Source organism: Neolamprologus brichardi, chromosome 23 (assembly GCF_056152115.1).
Source record: "Neolamprologus brichardi isolate AB-2024 chromosome 23, ASM5615211v1, whole genome shotgun sequence".
In the NCBI taxonomy this organism is placed as follows: domain Eukaryota; kingdom Metazoa; phylum Chordata; class Actinopteri; order Cichliformes; family Cichlidae; genus Neolamprologus; species Neolamprologus brichardi.
This window is the reverse complement of record NC_142125.1, coordinates 26,189,968-26,210,480: the sequence shown is the minus strand read 5'-3', so window position 1 is coordinate 26,210,480 and position 20,513 is coordinate 26,189,968. Positions and strand designations below refer to the sequence as shown.

General features: G+C 40.6%; 1 protein-coding gene across 1 annotated transcript; it reads right to left on the bottom strand.

The window, feature by feature from the left end:
- Positions 1-512: 512 nt before the first annotated feature.
- Positions 513-19,955, bottom strand: LOC102778417 (neuronal acetylcholine receptor subunit alpha-2-like). Its single transcript, XM_087836906.1, has 9 exons — positions 19,930-19,955; positions 18,581-18,850; positions 7,811-7,962; positions 7,648-7,692; positions 7,441-7,550; positions 5,095-5,314; positions 1,905-2,407; positions 1,009-1,372; positions 513-874 (listed from the first exon to the last, which is right to left on the bottom strand). Exons 2-9 carry the CDS (start codon positions 18,636-18,638, stop codon positions 749-751), a joined length of 1,578 nt encoding a protein of 525 aa, XP_087693032.1. The 5' UTR covers positions 18,639-18,850; positions 19,930-19,955; the 3' UTR covers positions 513-748.
- Between the last annotated feature and the right edge of the window lie 558 nt (positions 19,956-20,513).

Below are 20,513 nucleotides of genomic sequence, written 5' to 3'. Positions count from 1 at the left end.
ATATTCAGATTTTAAAATCTAGTTGCTATTGGTATGGCGAGTAACCTTCAGTAATAGTAATAAATCACACAGCAATAGTACATTCATGTAGTTGTAAAAAGCCTGATAATATATTAAGTAATCCAAAATATTCAGAATACGTTACTCTCATTGAGTAACGTAACATGTTACAAAATACATTTTGAGGCATGTATTCTGTAATCTGTAGTGGAATACATTTTAAAACTAACTTTCCCAACACTGAGTATATTATTGTGAAGTTTGAAGACGATCAACAAAAAAAAATTGTGGGTAATATAATGTTTTTACTGATTTTCACATTCAGTGTGACTTTCACCAGATTTCACCAAAATGTAATTTAGCTCAAGTTGTTTTTGTTATCTACCATCACACAAAATTGAGAAACTGTAAACAACCAGACAGACAGACAAACAGAACCACATACGCAGATGTGAGAGTGAAGAAAATTACAAATACAATGGAGAATAAATAAGACACAAGCAAATAAAGCAGATTATAATATTTATTATTAATTAACATCAGTATATTCCATTTTATACATCAAGGCCATTTCATTTTATAAATATTTGCATTAATAATTAATTTCTCTTTATTATTAATTTTTGTACTTTTTGTCCTCCATGAAATAAGTTTCCTAGACTCATCTGTTGCAACAAATTTAAAAGTTAACCATGCTCTTCCACTTTTGTATATAATATATTAGTGTTTTTAACATCTAGTCTTGGTTTTAAATCATCCCAGAGAGCCACGGAGGCAGAAAGAGTCCAACGGTCCCCAGCAGACACACTATGATGAACATCCACAGGAAGATCCGGTCTACGACCATGGCCACATACTTCCAGTCCTCCTTCACCTGAGAGAAGACATAAAACCAAAAATGAGCCAGTAAACTTGGAGAAATATATAAAACCCAGGCTGTATTCTGTTTAACACCCCTGATGCAAACTTTTGACCGCAAATCTATAATCAAAAAAATCCAATACTTGCCGAAAAGTCTGCATCTTCTGCTCTTAGGTGTTCAGCGATGTACGTTACTCCCTCCAGGGCGGATATGACAGCAGGAGACAAAGAAGAGTCCCACTGGTTCTGGGTCGAACCACACTCCACAGGGGTATCCCACTCTAAGCTGACAGTGGAACGTGTCTGTGGTAGGAGTGTATAGCCCAGAGACCGAGCAGAAAGACAAGATGGGGACCGAAACCTCTCCAAATGCTCCATGTTTGAGTAACCATGAAAGTCCCAGTGGTTAATTTCATCTCCAGCATCCACATCAGACTCCTGAGTGATCCAGATGCTGTGGGAGGGGCACGGAGTCCGGAGAGGGAGGAGTTTATCGCTCAGGTGGTGTTGCCTAAGAAAGGTAGATGGGTTTGTAGAAAAATTACAATGACATTGTAACGACAAACAAAACATTGTGAAAATATAAAACTGAAAAACTAATGATTACAACTATCTGTCACCTTAAATTATATATTTCCCTTATTTTTACCACTACCTCAAATTATCAATATACTTCTACTGCCGATAGGTGGTGGCAAAATGCCTAGAAACTGTCTGCCAACCACAATTAAACAACAAAAAGAAGAAGAGTTTGGAGGCTGTGAATGTATGGTGGGGCTGCTAAGTTATCTCTCTGCAATATGTATTAAAATCAGCCAAATGGTTCAAGCATATAATGAACACAATAAACCTGTGCAGAGATTTTGTGGTTTCCTGTGTGGATTACCGCACTAACTCAGTCGAGAGCTAATTAACTGGATTGAATTAGCCAATCCTAAACTTCAACTCATACACATTTGACCACGTAGAAGTCAACTACACTAAGTTATTTATGACCATGTAAAAACCTGCAGTGCCTCTAATGGTCATAGAGGCTTTCTCACCTTGCAGGCCTGAGTTCATGATGCGGGCGCTTCATGCAGAGCCAGCGCGGCACCACAGACAGGAAAAGCCTCCGAACCCACCGGGGCATGGTGTGAGTCTCTGATGATCGGTGGTGCACATTCAAAACAAACACGGTGATGATGATTGACAGCGTGACAAAGATCATAGTGAAGAGCAGGTACTCCCCAATCAGCGGGATGACTAGCGATGTGGATGGGATGATCTCGGTGATGAGCAGCAAGAAGACGGTGAGCGACAGCAGCACGGAGATGCACAGCGTGATCTTCTCGCCGCAGTCTGATGGCAGGTAGAAGACCAGGACGGTCAGGCAGGAGATGAGCAGGCAGGGGATGATGAGGTTGATGGTGTAGAACAACGGCAGGCGGCGGATCACAAAGTAGTAAGTGATGTCGGGGTAGATCTCGTGACAGCAGTCGTATTTCTTGGTATTGTAGGTTCCTACAGCGTTGACGATTGCCCATTCTCCACTCTCCCAGTAGCCCTAAAAGTCAGACTCTTTTTAGCCACACTGACATCGTGCAGAGGGAGTTTACAGTTAAAGTAGCAGGGGGAAAGCCTGTTACAGGAGAAAGCCAGGAAATAACAGAATAACAACAAGGAGGGGTTGGACTGAGAATCGTCACAGGACGCAAACAAAGCAGGGACTTAGTGCTGGAGTGGAATGTGAAGAGTACCAACAACTTAAACTTCACTTGGCTTGACACACCTCCCCCTGCTGGTCATCCTTCCCCAGCATACAGTTCATCTCATGAACATTGTCCCCTTCCCTTGTCTTTGCACATACAGCTTGCACCTCCATGTCCCTCTCAACTGAAAAAGTCAGGAAAGAGTTGTCTTGACTCTACTCTGGCAGAGCGGCTGGTCCTGATGGCATCAGCCCCAAAGTTGTGCTGCTCAGCTGTGTCTCATCAGCAACCAGAGTTTTAAACTGCATAAGGTCCTGACTCTCTAAAGGACATTCTGTCTTGTCGCTATCCACAAAAACATCTCATCCAACTACTTCCAACGACCACAGGCCAGCTGCTCTGACCTTACATGTCATGAAGGTACTGGAGAGAATAATCCCCCACAACGATTATTGTTTTTTTCCTCTTTTATTTTGGTAGTCATTTGTCTCCTGTGTGTTGCAGTTATTTTTACTTTCCCTGTCACATTCATGTTACCTGTTCCTCATTTTCCCCTCTGTGCCTCATGCCCCTGATTACCCCTTTATGTATCTGTCTGTATAAATAGTGCTGTCTTTTGTTACAGCGTACTCTCCAAGTGTTGCAGGATAGAGAACTCAAATGCAGACATGCAAACTTACTTCTGCATTCTGTGCTTCAAAATCAACTCTTTCCCCTATAAAGACAACATTTCATGACCTCCCCTGTAGCCACAATGACACCTTTTAACACCTCAGTATATCAGTTAAGATGTCGTTTGCAGACCATTATAATAGTTTCCATGTTTTCAATCCAAGTTCAGAAAAGAGCTTCAAGGGTTCCTCCTAGTATAGGGGTGGCCAACTCCAGGCCTTGAGAGCCGGTGTCCTGCAGGTTTTAGATGGGGCCTTGATCCAACACAGCTGATTGAAATGTCTAAATGACCTCCTCAACATTTCTTGAAGTTAGTACGCACACTACGCGTACTACGTACGGTGCGTACTATAAGTACGAGAAGTGCGGAAGTGAGAGGCTTGTGAAATGGGACGGTCTAGCCTACGTCGCGCTGTTCAGGTTGCCTAGCAACCATGATACTAACCACGAGACACGTTACATACAGCTTTGTGTGACAGAAATGAAGGAGAAAAACGTTTTGTTGGTCATTCATTTTTGTCATGACATCACTTTGATTAGTTGAGTATCTGAGGCTGAGACCACAGGACTGTAAAACATGATTGTTGGGCTTCATTTCTGTACTGAACAGTCAGTTCAAGAGTGAGTAAATAACAATTAGCTGATGTTGTTCATGAGACTAAAGTCATCTCACTGTGGTAATGTAAATATAATATGGCCAATATTATAGTATTGTCAGATTATTATGATATATATCTATATATATATATATATATATATATATATATATATATATATATATATATATATATATATATATATATATATATATATATATAGATATATAGATATATAGATATATAGATATATAGATATATAGATAGATAGATAGATAGATAGATAGATAGATAGATATAGATATAGATATAGATATATATAGATAGATATATATACACACACACATATACATATATATACATATATACATATATCACTGACTTTCAGCTTGTTGTGTTTGTGGATATATGACTGACTTTAATTATCCATAAAATCATCAGATTCTCTGTAAGATTAAGGTCGACTATATATATATTTAGAAGTAGAGGCTTTAAAACCAAGTTAATGCTGAAAGTACAAACATCACTAATGTCACATAACTTTGCCACATGTGGCCAACAGTAAAGTTTTATTGTTCTTCGTTATTAAACATTCGCACATAAATAAGTGACGTCATATTCAGTACTTACTTTTGACAGTTCACTCTTGGCCGCTCCCTTCTGCCGTATTTGGCAAAATTATCCACACCCACCACCGCGCTATGAATTGTGGGATATATGGGACCACGAAGCGTGCATCGGACCACGCTTGATATTTGGGGAAATCGAGGGCGCATTTGGAGTATGCATTTGAAGTACACTTCGAATTGGGACAGCCGTCGTCGCGTGGCGGTGACGTAACCGCACTTAAAATGCGTACTTCAAGCGTGCAGACCCTGAATTGGGACACAGCGACTGGCTCTCGAGGCCTGGAGTTGGCCACCCCTGTCCTAGTAGGTGTCCAAGGGGTAAAGAGTTAAAGAAACCTGCCACGTTTTACAACTCAGAAATTTCCCCAGGATTTGGAGTTTTTCTTTCTCTTACAAAACTATTCTGTGAATTTTTCCAGAACCTTTTGCTGCAGTGAAACATGACGCTGGGAAATACTTTGTTAATTAAAATGTGAGCAGCCTGAGAGTTTGGCGGGCATTCTTCTGTAAAACAAAACACATGTGAAGAGCTGATAAGAGGAGGTAAAGAGGTGCAGGAGGTGTTAGGAAGGAAATCATAAGAGTATGAGGGAGGAATGTGGAGGGGGAGGGGAAGCAGAGCAACCTCCACCCACGTGTTCCCACCTTCAGGTCCACGGTGTTCTCAAAGGGCTCCAGGTCGATCTTGGCGCGGTCATACGTCCAGGATCCGAACTTCATCTTGCAGCTCTGCTGGTCAAAGGGGAAGAAGGTGACGTCGATGGAGCAGGAGGACTTGTAGATGGCGGGCGGTACCCAGCGGACACGACCGGTGTAAAACAGCTGTGCCTTGGTCATGTGGGTGACAGCGAACTCCCCGTCAGCACTTTAACAAGAAAAGAGGGTAAAAAGTTTTAATTTCATTAGTTTTTAAACTCAGAAGATGATTCAATAAACCTGGAGCTATGCCCGTTTACACGAGCTATGCTTAATAATTGATAGCTGAATGTAAATGACACTGATGCAAGCTCATCTTCACTGAAAGCGGAGAGAGTTTCATCTCCATCCAGACCAATTTTAATACTCCCCCGAGCCCCGAGGGCTGGAAACTCAACTAAAACTGTATGATGCAACATCGCCGTGCATCCGCAACAGAATCAGGGTCATTTATTCAACAGCATAATTTGCATGCATCGCCAATTGATATGCAGGAAAATGCAGAAAATACCATCGAGCTGTTTGTCTCCATGTAAGTGACCTCAACTCCTCTTTCGCTCTTCAATGAAGGAGGACCGTGTTATGGATCAAGCAGCTAATTGATCACTACAGATAATTTCCAGGTCCACCTACAGAAAGTTGTCTCTGTTCAGGAACAGTATGTGTGTCCTTGAGCATCTACTGTGAGCGTGACTCAATATTTTAAATCCAAATAAAATAATAGTTAATAATCCTTATTTACCCCCAGATGTTTTTTCCAGGGTTTATAGACATCTTTATCTGGCTTCATTTGCTCTTTGGATAGGGGTCACATGACGGTGGTTGAAAATATGTTTTTATATATACAAAATGTCCTAAATTAAGATTATGGGCTGTACTAAATCTTTAGGCACTTTGCTACTAACAGCCTGTCACAAAAACACATCCATTTCTTTAGTTGACCCGAAAAATACAATACAGACATATTTTCAGCAGATGAACACTATCTGAAAGTCATGTCTTTAAGTAACAGGGGAAAAAATCCAGCAAAGACCTGACACAGGACCTGAGAGATGCACCAGGGCCTTCAACTGATCCATCTACTGTTCACTAAATCCTCATCAGAAATGGTCTCGGTGGAAGTGTGGCTGTCAGAAGCCATTCTTAATGAAGGAAAGCAGGGAGAAAACGCTGAGGTATGAAAATTAAACAAGAACTGTGGCAAACGGTCTTCAGGAGTGATGAATTTGAAATGTTTGGTTCTGCTTTGGTTCATCATTGTATATACATACATAGGAGGTCAGGAGAGAGGTACAACAAGAGAGGTCTACAGGCATCTCTAAAACACGGTGGAGGCTCTGTCATGGTTTCAGGCTGCATCACCAGTGGTGTTGGGGATCTTGTCAAAATGAATGAATTATGAACTCAGAAAAGTACCTTCAGACTTTGATCTACCACATAATACCATCTGGAAAATGTTTAACTGATAACATTTTTCATTTTCAGCATGATAATGATCCCAAACACACTGCCAGTGCAGCAAAATCATACCTGGATAGAAAAAGACACAGTGGAGCACTATCAGTCATGGATTGGCCTCCTCAGAGCCCAGACTTCAACATTATTGAAGCAGTGTGGGATCATGTTGACAGAGAACAAAACAAAAGGCAGAAACATCCAAAGAAGAGCTTTGAATGTCCTTCAAGAAGCCTGGAGAACTATTCCTGAAGACTACTTAAAGAAATAACAAGAAAGCTGTAACTATAATTATTTAGGCACCAGAAGCAGAAATACTATTTGTTATTAGTGAAAAATATTTAAGTATTTATGTGTTGCTCAGTACTCTGTTAGAATAGAATAGAAATAGAATATAAAGAAATGAGGGGGAAAAACTGTATTTGGATTTTTTAGGATCATAGGCTGCCTCTCAAAATGTTTACTCTGTTATCTGCTCATTGAGGTTAGAGGACTCTTTAAGGAATAGATGTGCTGTCCTCCAGAGAATTTACCGGTCAGTAGAAGGTGGTTTTGCACTTGCAAGCCTCTTATTTCAAACATAACTTGTGCCTAAGAAGGTTGGGCGTGCAGCACAAGTTACCGTGGCAATGCAATCTGGTAAGATGTAAAGAGCACCACTGTAACGCTGAAAGCCCAGGGTTTAACCTGGGGTTACCTCGCTAAGCCCCCAAATCCTGGCTTCCTGGGATAGACTGATGTCATTGCTTCTCTACTCTCAGTGAATTTTAAGATGAGTTTGAAAGGATGAAGGAGGACGAGGAGGAGGGTGGACTCGTGAATCATGCGTATGGTTTTTACTTGTTGTACAGCACAATGTCGGGCACCCAGATGAGCTCAGAAGGGACTCTGATGGACGTCACATTGTTGAAGTCAGAAGGACTCCACTGCAGCTTGTAATCCATCCATTCCTTCGAATGAATACACATTTTTATGTCATTTTAGGACACAAAACACATTTAAATTACATTTAATTAACATTCAGACCCAGTTTTTGTTTTCACCCACCTGTTTCAGCCACACGTTGGTTGTCATCATCTGATTTTTCTCATCCTGTGTTTTGTAAATGAAGTGGACACAGCGAGTGAGCCATGCATCTAACGCCCTAGTAGGTGCAACATCACAAAACAGAAAGGGAGAATAGTTTTGAAGGTATGATTAAATATCCTACCACATCTATAAGCTGGGCGATGGACAGGCCAAACTTGACAATGACCACGTCTGTGACGTTCTTTGCCGGTCGGGTCCACTTGCTGTAGCCTCTAAACAAACTCCTGAAGAGCTCGTCCTCAGTGTGAACACGATCCCAGTCCTCAGAGAGCACTGACGGAGAGGCAGAGACAGATCAGCGACGGGTTCAGACTATCATCCTGCAGTAGTTTAAAAGTGCTTCCTTTGTCTGATCTATCTTATGTAATCAGTCACTCATATCATGAAACCTTAAATAGTTTTCATCCAGTTTGATGCATTTTGCAGGTCTCATTTTACCTTCTTGCAAATCTCTAAGGAAGCTCTCACTCACTAAAACACATTTATACAGCCAGAAAGTGGGCTTTGAGTAACTTCAGAGGTGATCCTTGATGAAAATCAGTGTATATAACCATGGTAGCATATGCTGCAGACATAACCTGGTCCGGAATGGGTGAACACCCACTTGCTTCAATAACTATTCCTGTCGATAAAAGACCAGTTAAAGATTTTGTGACATGTTTTCCTACTTCGAAGAACTTGGTGTCCCTCGTGCTTTTTATTTAGAGAGAATGTGATTTTCACTTTTCAAAATCTAAGACATATTTCTGGAAAGTTTCTGTCCTTTTCTCAAAACTCTGAACCCAAAATCTGGTTTTCAAACTAAATTCAGAACCTCTGATTTCACGGTAACATATCAAAACAGGTTTTATGCTCAAGACTGTACAGCGTCAGGTTAGGTGCAAGCAATTTATTAGAAACTCTAAAAAGTAAATGAACACAAAGCATTCAAGACTTTTCAACCATATGTGCAATTCTGCAAAAAAAATTAAGCAAAGACAAAAAAATGACCCCTCACACCAGAATCCTCTAACTGTAGGTCATTCACTTTGTCCTATTTCCTTCTTTCACATAAAAACATATAATAAATTCTTATTTTCTATGTAATGCAGCTCTCATAATGCTTATATGCATCATAATATTAGCGAGTGCAAGTAAACTTTATATTCTATGAGGAAAATGGGAACAAGGAGCTGGAAAGTTTCCTCAGAGATTTTGGTTCATATTGACACAATACGATCACACAGCTGCTGCAGAGCTGTCTCCTGTTAATAATAATAATAATAATAACTTTATTTATAAAGCACTTTCAAACAAAGTGCTGTACAACTAAAGAGATAAATAAAATGAAAGCAATACATAGCATTACAGGTAAAAGACACAATACAAGTTAAAAACAATAAAAATTAAAAACTAAAAGCCATAGAATTAAGACATGTAGGATAGGGTGAACAAATGTGTCTTCGACTTAGTTTTAAAAACCTCCACAGAGCATGCCTGCCGAATATCTTGAGGGAGGCAGAAACGGGGCACGAAAATAAAAAGCTTGCTCTCCAATTGTCTTTTTTCTGGCTCTAGGAACTTTTAGAAGGCCAGAGTCCTGAGATCGTAGAGCACGAGATGGAATATAAAGGTGTAAAAGGTCGGAGAGGTATGTAGGTGCCAATCCATTTAAAGCCTTGTAGGTGAGCAGCAGGACCTTAAAATCTGCTCGAACCTGACAAGGTAGCCAGTGAAGAGATCTCAGAACAGGGTTAATGTGCTCAAATTTCCCAGTTCTTGTTAAAATGTGAGCAGCTACATTTTGCACCATCTGTAGACCTCTAAAACTTTTCTTTGGTAGGCGAGAAAGAAGAGCATTACAATAATCAATACGGGAAGACACAAATGCATGGACAAGAACCTCTGCAGCGTCGCTTGACAAAACTTGTCTGATTCTGTCTATGTTCCTCAAATGATAAAAGGCGGATTTTGTTATCTCTTTTACGTGAGATTCAAAAAAGAGCACCATGTCGAACCACACACCCAAGTTTTTTACCTTGTTCCTGCAATTTATGACACTGTCATCAATTTTCAAGATGAAATTGTGGGACAAGTGCTGAAATTTGTGTGGCCCAATGACCATCAACTCTGCCTTATCAATATTTAGGAGCAAGAAATTATCCCATAACCAGCCCTTAATTGCAGATAGACAGGATTCTAGTTTAGAGACTTCAGCACAATTTCCAATGGTTAAAGGAACATAAAGCTGCAGGTCATCAGCGTAACAATGAAAGGTTACATTAAAAGAACGTAAAAGAACACCAAGAGGCAGCAGGTACATAGAAAACAGCAATGGTCCAAGTAAGGAGCCCTGAGGGACCCCATGCCTCACTGCACAAGTCTCTGTTAGTGCGCCCGAGGGCAGCTGTCGCTACAATGTAGCTTGCCATTGCCAGTGTGTGAATGTGTGTGTGAATGGGTGAATGACTGAATGTAGTGTAAAGCACTTTGGGGTCCTTAGAGACTGAGTAAAGCGCTATACAAATGCAGGCCATTTACTATTTACCATTTTTAAAACTAACAGTCTGAGACCTCCCAAGCAGGTAAGATCTCAGCCATGATAAAACATTTCCTGTAATTCCAATAAAATGTTTAAGCCTATCCAATAAAATGGAGTGGTCCACATGTCAACCGCAGCACTTAGATCCAACAGTAATAAAACTAAAGAGCGATCATTGTCTGCATTTACCAGCAGATCATTTACCACTTTGACTAAAGCTGTTTCTGTGGAGTGATTTGGTGTAAAAGCAGACTGAAATGGTTCAAACAGATTGCTTGTTGACAAATGCTCAGTGAGCTGCTTAAAAACCACTTTTTCAAAGATTTTAGATAAAAAAGACAGATGTGAGATGGGTCTATAGTTTGCGACCATGTCAACATCCAGTCCAGGCTTTTTCAAGTTCGGCACTACCACAGCTGAGTTAAAACATTCAGGAAAGACTCCAGTTGTCAATGAAGTATTTAAAAGAAACAGAATGTAGGGTCCTAATACTGACCACAGTTCCTTTATAACCCAGGCTGGTAGAGGATCCAAAGAACAGGTTGTACATCGAGCTGCTTTTACAACCTTAGTTAATCCAGACAGAGAAATAACCTTGAAGTAATGGAACAGTTTATCAGCACCAACAGGCAAAGCAGCCGAGTAGTCTAATGAACAGCTTGAGGAGGGAGTAATATGATTTCTAAGTGTTTCAGCCCTGTCTCTGAAAAATGTAAGAAAGTCATGAGCTATCAAATTAGAACAGCAGAGAGTTGACTTACTCTCTGTAAATTGCGACACTGTGTTGAAAAGGAGTTTTGAGTTATGTTTATGACTCATGATGAGATTTGAGAAATAATTTGCTTTCGCTGTCGACATCGCTGATTGAAGAGAAGATAATGAGTCCTTTCAAGCCTGGAGAAATACGTCTAGTCTGGAAGACACAATTTCTTCTCAAGTTCAAGAGCTCCTCATTTAACCAAGGCATAGGGTTCCTTTTTTGACATTTCAACTTCCTTACGGAAGCAACAGAGTCCAGTAGTTCAAGAAGTGTATTATTAAGATTCGCAGTCAAGGTGTCCACACATAACTTCTGGGTAAAAATAGGGTCCAACACAATATAATGAGATGATCTGAGGGGCAATTTTCCCCTCTCAGAAGCTTGAGATTTAGGGATTAAAATATCAAATAGAAAGTTTAAGGAATCAGTTACATTTAAGAAATCTTTGACCAGGGGTTTATCCTCACAACACAGGAGTCCCCCAGTATAAGAATTCTTTCATAGTGAGTGATAAAACATGTCAAGAAGTCTGAAAATTCCGAAATAAACAAGTCATTATATTTAGGTGGAAGATAGATGACTATAATTAGAACCATGGGACAGCCTAAAGTCAAAAGTTGAGACTCAAATGAGGTAAAAGCACCAGGACTTTGTATCTGTTTGCATTTAAAACAGTCTTTGATGATAGAGGCTACCCCGCCTCCCCTCCCAGACAACCTGGGGGAGCTGAAGAAACTGGTATCGGTGGGGCAAAGTTCCAGCAAGGGTGCCACTTCACCAGCGCGCAGCCATGTCTCAGTTAGGAGCATGACATCGAGCTTCAGAGTACCAAAGAAGTCCCGAAGAACATGAGTTTTATTTAATACAGATCTTGCGTTTAAGAGAGCTAATTTAACTCTCTGTCCATCCGTGCTAGCAGGCAGTAATTGTAGGTTGTTCATATTTGCTCCACCTCCCCTCGTATCCCGTCGGCATGGCGACCAATAAAGCAGCCTCAGGTGAGCGTGCTCCGATGACGTCGGGTAAACAGGAAGAAGGCAGCGCTGTTTGAGACCAAAATAAAGTCCTAAACAGCCAGGGTCACCGATGATAAGGACCCACTGCATCCAAGTTCTGACCCGAACACGCTTCCCAGAGCGCGTGCCACGCATTTATCCACTTCTCCAGCGCTTCCGTTTCAAAGGATTCCAGGGGGGATCACGGCGATGCAGTTCCTCCGGTACCGACGCCAGAGGCGGCGGGAGTCCTCCACATCACTCGCTAACGCTGGGGAGCTTCAGTAGGGAATCACAGATATTAAGCAGCGTCTGTCGCTCATATACCAACAGGGAGTGGGTTTTTAAAACTAGCAGGGACACCACTAAGAACATAAAACATAAACATTGCAGAACCGAGAGACGGCGTGCCATGACATCCAGCGCCATCTTCTTACAAATGTTCCACCACATCTCAAAGAAGCTCTATTGGACTGAGATCTGGTGACTGTGGAGGCTATGTTCAAGGAACCAGTTTGAGAGGATCTGAGTTTTGAGACATAGTGTGTATTCCTGCTGGGAGCAGCCATCAGACGATGTTACACTGTGGCCATAAAGAGATGTACACGGTCAGCAACAACACTCAGGCAGGCTGTGGTGTTTAAAGGATGCTTAGTTGCTACTAAGGAGCCCAAATTGTGCTAAGAAAATTTCCCCCACACTATAACACCAGCAGCAGCCGGAACTGTTCATACAAGGCACGATGGAGCCATCCTTTTATGTTGCGTATGTCTGATTCTGACCCTACCATCTGAGCAATATTTTTCCAATCTTCTATTGTCCAGTTTTGGTGAGCCCATGAGAACTGTAGCCTCAGTGTGGTGTGGTCTTGTGCTGCCTCATGGTTTCATGTGTGTGTTCAGAGATGGTCTTCTGCATACCTTGGTTACTAATGTTACAGCAGAAAAGAACACATTTACAGCCTGCTAGAAATAATGGCTTAGACCTCTACCCTTCTATTTGCACACAGTGCTATCGTCATTTTTTGCTCTTTGGAGAGCTGCACTTCTGCACTGCGCTGCAGTTTCTCTCTACATGAGGCAAAATAAATACACATACAGGACCATAAATCCAATGTAAGCTGTTTCAAGCACTACAGAGATCACAAGACTTCGGTTTGTTGTGGTCATGTCCCACCGACCAGAAAGCACCAAAAGCTCTTCATAGCTCTTATACTCTTTAAAACTTTTTCATTTACAGTAAATAGTTTGTTCACTGATGGCTTAATCACTGTCTTGTTCACTGCACTTTTGATGTGTAGAAACTGAAAGAAACATTTAAATGTCTGCACTCTTCAGCACTTTCACTTCACGCTCCTCCTCTCTGAAGACCTTCCTCTTCCCCCATGGGTCATGGGTGTTCCTGATTTATCTCCTCACTTTTCTCCCCCTCCAGCCTTTTTAAAGGACCAGTCTGCATTTTCACTCATACTTCGCTTAAACCAAAGTCATTACAGTTGAGAGAGATACTGTACCCAGTCTCTGAGTGAAAAGCTATTACCTGAATTTTATTGTTCATAAAATTTCAAAGATTAGGATGTGATCTACTACACTTGGATTTAATTTGATCTTACACACAAACCATTAGAGATAATTGAAGTTATTGTAAAACACTGAGTGTGGTTTTCCAGCGTTCATAACTCATCGGGGGAGTTCTTTCACGCTTGAAATAAAACTCTTTAATTCTCAGTGTTTGACCTTTTTGTATCAGATGTGATTTCTCTTGCAGGATAAATGAACACCGATGGTAACTATATTGCTTTTCTGTTCAGCTTGCATCAAGAAAGCCCTCCATCACTCTCTGTCTCAGCTTTGAACTCTGGCGAGCCATCTGGCATCACCAGCGAGCAATTTAGGATTAGCCAGAGCAAGAAACAGCGAGCCAACAGCACAAACTGTGCAAATGTGATGCCAGTTTTTCTGATTACATTGGCTATTTATAACTGGCAAAATGATGTCTCAGGTAAGGCTGTGCCAGTGGAGGACAAACAGATATGTTGTTGGATTGTGCAGCAGTTTGTGTCCCTGTATTTAGTATAAAGACCCCGGCTGCTGCGTCTCATTTAGGACATGAAGGTTTAAGCTAATTTGTGTGGAAAATTATCAGTGAGCTTCAGTTTCTCTGAAGGATGAGTTGATCCTTTTTTGCCTGAATACTTAAGATTATGTTAAGTCTATAATCCATTACTTTTTCACACCAAATGCACTAATTAAAATGCACCTTTTAAACGTGTCACTGGGTGTGCAGCTTTGTAAATAAGCGTGCTTCACTTTACGGTTGGATCATTAGAATCACTACAAGTCCTCGACGGTTTTAACTCACAGGTCTTATAATAAAAAATAACAATCAGAAGAGTACACAGAGACAACTTTTAGTTAGGATAGCCATCTGCAGTGCTGAGAAAAAGTATTTGCCCAATTCCTGATTTCTTCATTTGTTGATATTTGTCACACTTTCACGCTTCAGATTAAACAAATTCATCAAGTCTCGTCTCACATTTACCCAAATACATCTTTGATGATGTTTGAAGACATTTTGGGAAAAAGTTATCTTGCAGAAAAAAGCAGAAAACCAGAATTTTTTGGATGGTCTGAGTCCCGTTACATCTGCATAAACCTAAGCATTTCATGAAAAGAACATCATACCAACAGTCAAACATTACTCACCACGACTGAACATCTGGCCTTAGAGAAGGAAATTCCAGAAGCCTTACCCGACCCTGTTATGAGAAATTACTTGACTTTGATATTCAGGATGTCCTCCATGTGTTTTGAGAAGAAGGTCCTTACGTTTTTTTGACATTCTGCTTTTAAGAAAATATACGGTGTTATTTAAGCTATATAATTTTAAGTTTTATTTTTTAAAGCTTCTGAAACTGTATGCTGAGTGATCGTGCCGTTTGAGTCTTATGTACTGGAACAAAAATAGAACGATAGGCTTAAAGTTCATATTTATTTCACAAATAAATATGGACCACGTTCATTTGAAAAAAAAATTAAGCAATTTAATAAAACTGAATTACAGAATAAAGTTGTGTCAAGGACTTAGGGAAACACACAGACTTCCAATGCTATTAAAAAAATCATCCAAAGAGTGCAGACGTTGAAGGATTCTTCCACAGACCAAATCCTGCTTCACATTGCAGGCCTCTGACTAAATGCCGAATTCAAATCCCATTTTTGCAAAGCGTTAACATGACAGTAACACCAACCAGCTTAGAAGAAATTTTGAACTTTTCCTTTAACATCTATAATTTTGTTTTTTCTGTCTCAATGACAGATATTGCTGGCTCTGCAGACATTTTTGGCAGCATGTTGGTCTCCTCTACTTTCTGATGGCAACCTGTGGCCAAGCAATCAGAGGAAAAAGGGAAAACAGAGAAGCTAACTAACTTTGGTGAAACGTAGCCCAAAAAGATGATGGTGACATGAATAGGCTGCAGCCAAGAAGTGGACAAAGGTGATGAAATGGAAGCCATATTGGCAGAAAACGGTCCCATGAGGTTTATATTTTTGGCAGCTAAAGCAGAAACAATAAAGTTGATAAGGAACTTGGATGGGCGAACTAAATCCTGTCAACTCCGAGTATATCCAGCTTCAGGTGCAGCAGGAGGGGAGGACACAAAAAGGAACTCTGTGTTTGGTAAGGTCTGACTATTTAAGTTAGTTTAGAAAAAACCTGAGTTTTCCTCATGTCTGGGTTACTAAAGCCAGTTTTCTTGAATAGGGCCCTGCTCTACATGGATGTCACAGGCTAAGCCAAAGATGCAGCGATTACTCAGGACACTGAAGTAGCTCTGCAGACATTTTTGGCAGACATTTTTGGTGGACCTATCAGAATGGGTTAAAGGATCACAATTGATCTTTCTTTTTGTTCTTTTTTCTTTTTTTGAGAAACTACTCCAGTTCAAGGTGGCACGGTGGTTAGCACTGTTGCCGCACAGCAAGAAGGTCCTGAGTTCAATTCCACCATCAGGCTGGGGTCTTTCTGTGTGGAGTTTGCATGTTCTCCCCATGTTTGCGTGGGTTCCCTCCAGGTACGGCTCCTCCCACCATCCAAAAGACATGCAACTTGTGGGGATAGGTTAATTGGATAATCCAAATTGCCACTGAATGTGCGAGTGAATGAGAGTGCGAATGGTTGTCTGTCCCTGTGTGTTGGCCCTGCGACAGACTGGCGACCTGTCCAGGGTGTACCCCGCCTCTCGCCCTATGACAGCTGGGATAGGCTCCCGCGACCCTGAAAAGGATAAGCGGAAGCGAATGGATGGATGGATGGATACTCCAGTTCGAATCTAGTAGGGATATCTAATATCCCGGTCTCCATGTGGCCAAGATATTAGAGAAAACTTTGTCACAAATGTCAAACACTGACCTTTAATCAGCAGGAAAATCACTCAGTGGGTTAACATGAATTGGAAATCATTGAGATGAGTCTGAATTAAAGTCTATTAAAAGCCTGGAAAGACAGGTTTTCAGATTTTAACTAAATGGAGGATCATAAGTGATCACTACAAAAACCATGAGAGAAATACAAAAAGAATACTTCCCATTTCTATTTCAGGAACAAACATTTTACCATCTTGGCATGATTTCTTAAAATTCTGCATCTAAAAGGTCTAAAAACAAATCAGATTTGTTCTCAACGTTTTATAAAGTACTATCTGCATATACAATACTACTTTATTTGTATAGCACATTTCTGAGACTGGCAGTGCTTCAGGTAATCTCAACATTTCTTCTTCCTGTGACATATGACTCGTATTATTTTCACACTCAGTGACACCTCATGCCCAGTCAATGGGGGCAGTGTCACTACCACAAAGCAGGGGTTTTATCTGTCCTAATTTACTAAGAGTAAAAAGCCAACATTTCTAACCTGTTTTGTTAACTGGGGACTTATTTACTTGAGCATCGTAGACAGTTTTTTCCATCAAATGGTCCAAAATAAAAGGTAAATGCGTAGTTTTGTGTCAACTAAGGTTTCTCAGAATCGTTGCCTTTGCTGTAGGTGATCAGTGGTCATTCAACTGCATGAAGTTTAACAGAGCCACAGGATTGTCTCACTGTAAGGGGTCTAAGGTTCAAGTTAATTTGTCTCCCATGCCTCAGCTTCTGCCACTTTAGCAGGAACTTCTCTTTCTCTCTCACCCCCTTCTCTTCTATTCTCTCCATGCTTAATTTCAGGTGCGCCAGCTCGCCCACCCCTACTGCAGCTTATATCTTTTTCTCAGCTCCACCCCAGAACCAGATAAACAGCTTTTTCTATTTTCTCCTACTCACCTAAACTCTTCCGATTAGCCCCGACTCCTGCCTCCAAACACTCCGTCACACTAATTCCCCACTGTTCTACCACGTCAGTTTCTGAAACTAGGGTGTAATTTTAAGCACCTAAAAAGACTTACAGGTGCACAATAGAACAGAAGAAGAGGGGTTAACAACTGGAGGTCTTAAATTGTAAATAAACCTTTCACAGAAGAGTACAAATAATGCCTTATTAGCACTTTTGCAACAGGGGAAACATTCGTCCATCCCTCTTGAAATACCCTGAAAGCAGTCATTAATTCCAGATAGTTTGTGCATATATGCATGTTAGTTTTTGGTTTTTCACTGATACCAGCTGATACCTTTTGAGAGAAATTGGTATGAAAACAGTCACAAATGTGCAAAATGCGTTCAGAATTTTGAGTGCTCACAAATGCCTGCTCCGCTCCACGCACAAAAACAGATCACTGAACACTGTTTTACACATTTTTGCATTAAAACCTGGATAATTAGAAGTGTTTTTTAAAGTGACAGCATCACAGACCTGATCGTTTTTTGCCTCAAAAAGCTTCCTGTGCTGTGCCAGCGTCAAAAACACATACTACACATCTAAATGAGTGGAGACTAACTGAACTTTTGCAGTCCTGTTTGAGTCTGCTGTGTACTGAATCAGGATTTAAGCTCAATCCTGACTCTGCAGGATGTTAATTTTTAAATGAAGTCATTATGAATATACACTCCAAAAAAATGAAATGTTTTCTTAAACAGTACCACTTAAAAGTATAGCAATTAAGTAAATTCCATTAAATTTAATGTTTCACATTTTACTTGTGTAGCATGGAAAAAATTATTTAAAGTCAGCATAGCCCTTTGTGTAGATGCCCCAACACAGATTGTATAAAACACCTTTAAAATGCTACTTTAGTGCATTAATCATAGTAATAATAAATGTGAATGTGAATAAATGACTATTGGCCTTCAATACGAGCCAGCAATAAAGGACTAAAAGTTTCAAATATTGTTTTGCACTATCAGAACATTGCAGGAATATGCGATACGATGATTAACCGCCTTCCCTTACTCGATTAATTTGCAACGCCGCTTTATAAATGCATCACGTCAAAACGGGAGAGCAAAAGATGTACCCCGAGTCTCACACAGTCACTGATTCCTTTAAGTAAAAGGGAGGTAACAAAGTTATAAAGTCAGGAAATCCCCATGAGATGACTAAAAGCCAACGTGCTCCTACAGGGAAGTCACGGCTGATTTTTACCATATAAATCCCATCAATCACTTTCGCCGCCTCTCTTACCGGAGTTGATGAGGATCCAGCAGCAGCAGAGCGGCGTCAGGTCTCGTTTGCGCCCCATTTGAAGCGCTACAAAGGGATCCACCGGCGTTCACACGAAGCTCAGCTTCACTCCGAGGTTCCCAGCGTTCATCTTCACACTGTCACACTCCTCTCCACACAGCTGCATGGATCCCAGTCACAGCCTCCCAGTGCACATCACCGCTGAGGTATCAAGCTCCCATTGGACTTGATTAATCGGTCTTACATCTCCACAATAATCCTGCCTCAGGTCTGTAATAATGAGAAGGCGGGGTATCATCTGGTTAATTTAATCAGCCCTAATAGTTCCCAGTAAATTATTTAAAATCTTGACTAAATTTTAATTAAATTATTTTGATCTAAATACTGCTGATGGTAATAAAATACTACCAAGAACAAGAAAAAGCCCAATGGATGCTGGAAATATGAAAATATGTCTTTTGAGAAGCAAGTCACACAACTTCTGGTTGTAGGGTCTATCTTTGTTTACTCTTTCCCACCCAGGCTTCTAGACTTCTGATTGGCCAACATTTCTACAGGTTAGGAATATATTGCCACAACTTTTGGCATCTTCCTAGCAGCGTTTTCCTTTGGTTTTGCGTTTATGTGTGGACGGGATTTTTTTTTTTTTTTTTTTTTTTTTTTTAAAACGAAAACGGAAAATCTCAGTTTTCAAAAATACCCGTGTATGTGTGGACGTAGCCCACACTAATGCGTTTTGGTTCGAAAAGGCATCGTTTCCGTTTTGGCCTCCTCTCCACACAGAGACAGCGTTATCCTCAAGTCAAAACGCAGGCGTTTTGAAAACGCTTTCGAAAACGCATACATTTCAAAACAGATCTGCCCCATCGCAGTGTGGACACTCGAAAACGCAGACTTTCTAAAACAATGATGCATTTTAGTCATGTGACCAATTAAACAAAGCGGAGGGCATTGTATAGCAGTTGTCTTGATTGCTCACAATTTTGACAGCCCTAAAAAAGATTATTATCAGTTTGTACATGCTCCAGATAGCTTTTCTTGAAATTCTCTAATTCTCACTCGCTTTTGCTGGAAACCTTTAACTGACTCGGAGCATTTTCAGACGAAAACGCCTTTTTCAAATCTATCCGAGCTAGTGTGGACGTAGTGCTCACCATCCAATGTTGATGAAGAAATGCTTAAAAGGTTGGTAACAACATAAATAGGTTCTTAAAAAGCAATTTCCTGGCAGCATTATATTATGCTGTCATCACAGATTTATATTTATTTGACCTTCTAACCTCATAATTAGCATTAGCTAAACAAATGCTAAATATAAAGCTAGCAACTGACACAACACTGTAGCCTACCTCTGTCCAAGAGCAATAATAAAATCTGCCACAAGGCTCTAAAGTATATGCCCTCATGGGCAACTTTGTTAGCAAGAGATAGCGTGCAAGTGCTTTTGCGCATGCGCAGGACTGGAAACCTTTAACTGTGAAAACGACTGAAAACGCTGACGCGGAGCATTTTCAGACGAAACCGCCTTTTTCAAATCTATCCGAGCTAGTGTGGACGTAGTGCTCACCATCCAATGTTGATGAAGAAATGCTTAAAAGGTTGGTAACAACATAAATAGGTTTTTAAAAATCAATTTCCTGGCAGCATTATATTATGCTGTCATCACAGATTTATATTTATTTAACCTTCTAACCTCATATTTAGCATTAGCTAAACAAATGCTAAATATAAAGCTAGCAACTGACTAAACACTGTAGCCTACCTCTGTCCAAGAGCAATAATAAAATCTGCCAAAAGGCTCTAAAGTATATGCCCTCATGGGCAACTTTGTTAGCGAGAGATAGCGTGCAAGTACTGGTTTGGACCCAGTTTGCCTTCAGAACTGCCTTAATCCTTTGTGGCACCTTTACCAAGGTGCTGGAAACTTGATAGT